Source organism: Rhagoletis pomonella, unplaced genomic scaffold, assembly GCF_013731165.1.
Source record: "Rhagoletis pomonella isolate Grant_MI unplaced genomic scaffold, Rhpom_1.0 Rhpom_scaffold_00010, whole genome shotgun sequence".
Taxonomy (NCBI): Eukaryota; Metazoa; Arthropoda; class Insecta; order Diptera; family Tephritidae; genus Rhagoletis; species Rhagoletis pomonella.
Window position 1 is genome coordinate 6526607 of NW_023458564.1, and position 4028 is coordinate 6530634.

At 33.0% G+C, this 4028-nt stretch overlaps 2 protein-coding genes across 2 annotated transcripts; one reads left to right on the forward strand and one right to left on the reverse strand.

Annotated features, from left to right (window-relative positions):
• The first annotated feature begins 577 nt into the window (after positions 1-577).
• Positions 578-1224, forward strand: LOC118745975. The gene is made up of 2 exons (XM_036479667.1): positions 578-858; positions 919-1224. Exons 1-2 carry the CDS (start codon positions 647-649, stop codon positions 1061-1063), a joined length of 357 nt encoding a protein of 118 aa, XP_036335560.1. The 5' UTR covers positions 578-646; the 3' UTR covers positions 1064-1224.
• Positions 1225-1548: 324 nt separating this feature from the next.
• On the reverse strand, positions 1549-4003 carry LOC118745974 (type 1 phosphatidylinositol 4,5-bisphosphate 4-phosphatase-like). Its single transcript, XM_036479666.1, has 5 exons — positions 3717-4003; positions 3466-3644; positions 3191-3400; positions 2950-3114; positions 1549-2873 (listed from the first exon to the last, which is right to left on the reverse strand). The coding sequence occupies exons 1-5, from the start codon at positions 3736-3738 to the stop codon at positions 2757-2759; spliced, it is 693 nt and encodes a 230-aa protein (XP_036335559.1). The 5' UTR covers positions 3739-4003; the 3' UTR covers positions 1549-2756.
• Positions 4004-4028: the final 25 nt, after the last annotated feature.

Sequence of the window (4028 nt, forward strand, 5' to 3'; positions counted from 1 at the left end):
GTCGAAATTTAGGGACGCTAATTTACTTAAAATGTATACACCCCGGCATATCATGTAGCGGTAGCTTTCGGCAAGGTGGAAAACATATCTTTAATACTTGCGCCGGGTATTTAATGTTCGGCTCCGCCCGAACTTAGACTTTCTTACTTGTTTTTTATTATTTTTAATTATAATTAATTATTTAATTGCTGGGTTATGTAAGAAAAATTAACAGCTCTGCTTCAAACTTGTACTTTATTATAAAATTGTATGGGCTATAAAACTGCATACCCAAAAAATTCTAAAACTTCTAAACTTAAAGTGTTAAATTTTGATGAAAATTTGACGATTTTTTTTTAGTTGTAACAAAGTTAGAAACTTTCTGTTTTATGGATTTTGCAGTAGTATGAACTACATTTTTATTAAAAATTAATAAAATTTAAATAAAACATATTTTCAAATTATGAAAAAAATACTGTACGATTTTGATTGACAGTCACTGTATATATAGAACAAAAAATTACGAGGTTACCATGCCAATATCGAATCTCAAATGTCTTTAGTAAAAACAAAGTATATCAAATTCCAAACATCTTTCGTCATTTCTCTGTTTGACCTCGAAATTTTCACATTTTTGCATAAAGTGAAAATTAATAGTACGTGAGCCATGGCCGATGATGATGAAAATAAAGAAAAGAACCATACAATCGAAAGTCTCTTTATACTTTATGCCAACAATAACCTCAACGCTTTGGATTTAGATAATGAAATGTATGAGAGTATACTCTTATCACAAATAGATTTTTGGCTGGATCAGGCGAAACTGTTAAAAACGGTTTTTACAATGACAGAAACGGGCATGACTTATATGAAATTCAAGTAATTTTGAGCGATTTTTTATGATATAATTTAACTCTTTTTCAAATTGCTTATCTTAAGAAAATGGCGTTTGGATTTCGAGGAATTTTTGGACTTTCTGAACTTAATTTGCCAAGACAAAGATATAAAAATTGATGATGTTAAGCAAGCGCTGCTCGAAGCTGGTCCTCCTGGCGGTACTACGGAAATTGTTATAGTGAAATGATTCAGAAGTTTGCAGTATATTTTTGAGGATGATACGTACCCAACTTTAGGCTAGTTTTATACAATAAATATCAATATGAATGAGAATTTTAAGACCAGTGTTAAAATTCTTAGTTCAGAGATATATAATAAATTAAACTATTTCAAGTCCGACAGCTACAAGGAACGGCAATAATGAAAGGAAAATGTGTATGTAGGTAGATCAAGAAGCGAAATTCCTCAGAGATGACTCCAGTGAAAATGTGCATGCTATCCCGTAGTAATCAATAGTATTCCATTATTATTACCCTTTGTATTATGGCCCTCAAAACATCGATATCGTTAGGCTAAATTTAGAGAGCTACGCAACTGCATACACGACAACCACAATTTTATTTGGTTTTAACTTTATTTATTTACAGTATATCGTAATAATCTAAATATAATTGTATAAGTTCCATAATATTTCATTTAATCATATTTGTAAATATTAAATGTTTTTTTTTATAGAATTCAGATTTGTTTTCCGGTTTATTTGCCTTTTTTCTACACTGGCGAATGCATTTTCATTAGCGTGAACCGTTTGAGAAATTCGAGGCTCGTAATTGCTATTTTTTATAAATACATATTTTCTTTTATCATTGTTGAGTGACCCAAATTATTATAAGCTAATTATAACAAACATCATTTTACGCCAGCCGCGAAACAACTTCTTACACGTGAAAATTGTCAACATACAGCAAAATGTTGTCGTTTTATATTTGTTAGACTATAAATCTACGATGATTTGCAACGGAAGCGGGGATTTTCGTTTCATTTTTTTTTTGTGTGTTTTTAAAGTTGAATAATCTTAGCTTACTGCTTTGTTGTATGCATGAATATGTATTAGCCAGAGAACATAAACTTTCACAAACAAAGATTACAAGCATATACATATGGAGTTTACGATAAAATAATTACAGTAGCAAAAGGGTAAGCAAAAAGGACTAATCACAAATTAAAAAAATATATATATATAAAGCAGAGTGCTGTAGCCCGACATTTAACCTAACAAACATGTGAATTGAGTTTCCAAACGTTTAGCTTCTTTGTAAAACTGTGTACTTTCCAAATGAAAAATTAGTCTTCACATTTTTGATTGCCGTATTTCTACTAGTGCAGCATATTTCCGCATTTAATGCGATGTTTGGGCGCGCTTTTCAAGTAAACTAAATTTTCAGTTTGGTCCTTACGAGTACCAGATATTTGCTAAACAAGTGAAATCAATTTAATTTTTTTAAACTGTTATACAAAAAGTTTACAGATTTTGCATGTTGTTTTATTTTTTATTTAAAATTATAGCTTTCATGCTAACATTTACATGCATTAGCACTTATTTACTTTATTGAGACTAAGTCTATGTTTTTAATCCAAATTGTGTAGTTTAATGTAGTTATTCACGCACTCGAGTTTCGTTTGCAATTACAATACAGCTTTGTTCGATTGCATATTTATTTTGCGAAGTTACGGTGTACCTTTTTTGGATCTTGCATCAATTTAAATTTCCTTTGAATGTTATGTGTAAAAAGTAGTACTCTTTGCTCTTTTATGCCTGCCTTTTTAGTTGCTTTTCGCTTACTACCCTCTGGCTTTGTTTATATGAATATACGTTTTTTATGTTTTCAATTGTTTTGTTAATATCAAAAGGAATGATACAAAAACATTTAAATTCGCCCTTACATTGGACCGTCTATGGCGCTCACTTTTAAACGGAAATAGTAAACCGAACGTGCTAATAAAAAGGCTGCGATCAGAAAGAGGCCAACATAAGCAATTATAATACCACCGTGATCCTGTAAAATACCAAACGAAATGCATGAGTTAAAACAAAATTTCCAAATATGCATATGGAAGGCAAAAATTCTATACCTGTGCATATTTGTATGTGCCAACAGTAATACCAATGCCCGCAATGAGAAACAACAGTCCAAGTACAGCGAACAACATACCGCGTCCGCAAGCAAAGCGCGAGCCAACAGATGACACTTTCCTGCAGTGGGGACAACGCGCTAGAGCATTGTGAAATGTGTTAAACTGCAAGAAAAAAATTTACTTTTTCAAGAATCACATTTACAAACAATAAAAAGAACACTTTAGCTATGGTGCATACCAGAAATGTATCTGAACAGTGACCGCAAGTAACACGACACATGCCCGGCATGGCCGGTACGGGTGGCGTAACCGGACTTGGTGCTAAATTAATAATGCGCTTACAATTTGGCCGAGGACAAGCAATGCGCTGCGATGAACTCTTGCAAATCAACAGACAGTTGCATGGGCAACGCACGTACTTTTTGCCTGGAGGAGCGTTGCGTATTGGCTAAAAATAAAAGTTTAAAATTGAATGCCAATTTAACTGCTTGAATTGTGCTTTTAAATCCTTACCGTTGCCTCATTGCAATGACTGCATTTCACTACGTGCTGATCTCGTTTTGTTGTGATATCGATCATATTTTGGCACACGCGGCATGTAACCATTGGTACACCGGTGCCAGTGTTGGCCTGATACGGTGGTGGCACTTCATCGGGACCCACAAATGGTACATTTGCTTGAGAAACGCCGCCTAAAAAAAAGAACAGCAAATTTCAGTTACACCAATTTATTATGACCTTAAGGAAAACGAAAAATGTTTAACCTTTCCTGTAGAACAAATACATGGTAGATGAATCGAATGGAATGTAATGTGAAAACTGAATAGTGAAACAGTTCAAAACCGCAAATGCATATTAATATGACTGTGTGTGCGTCTATCTGATAGTTGTCTTCATATGAATAAATTTCCTTCATTGAAAGCTTAGTACATACATACATTACTTTGGTAAAAGAGATAGAGATCTATGTCAATGCTGACTATTGCTTTAAGTTTTCCATCTTCAAAGCGGTTTCTTTTAAATTGCGTACTATAGTACACAAATATAATTTAAGTTTTGTACATGAGGCTTATGTT

What these genes read in the sequence shown, in the direction of transcription:
- LOC118745975 (XM_036479667.1), top strand. Translation starts at nt 647, where the DNA reads ATGGCCGATGATGATGAAAATAAAGAAAAGAACCATACAATCGAAAGT. An exon ending in ATGACTTATATGAAATTCAA is followed by an intron (nt 859 to 918) that starts GTAATTTTGAGC and finishes GCTTATCTTAAG; the next exon opens with AAAATGGCGTTTGGATTTCG.
- LOC118745974 (XM_036479666.1), bottom strand. Translation starts at nt 3,738, where the DNA reads ATGTATTTGTTCTACAGGAAAG. An exon ending in GTATTTGTTCTACAGGAAAG is followed by an intron (nt 3,645 to 3,716) that starts GTTAAACATTTT and finishes TCTTTTTTTTAG; the next exon opens with GCGGCGTTTCTCAAGCAAAT. An exon ending in ACTGTTCAGATACATTTCTG is followed by an intron (nt 3,115 to 3,190) that starts GTATGCACCATA and finishes TTTTTCTTGCAG; the next exon opens with TTTAACACATTTCACAATGC.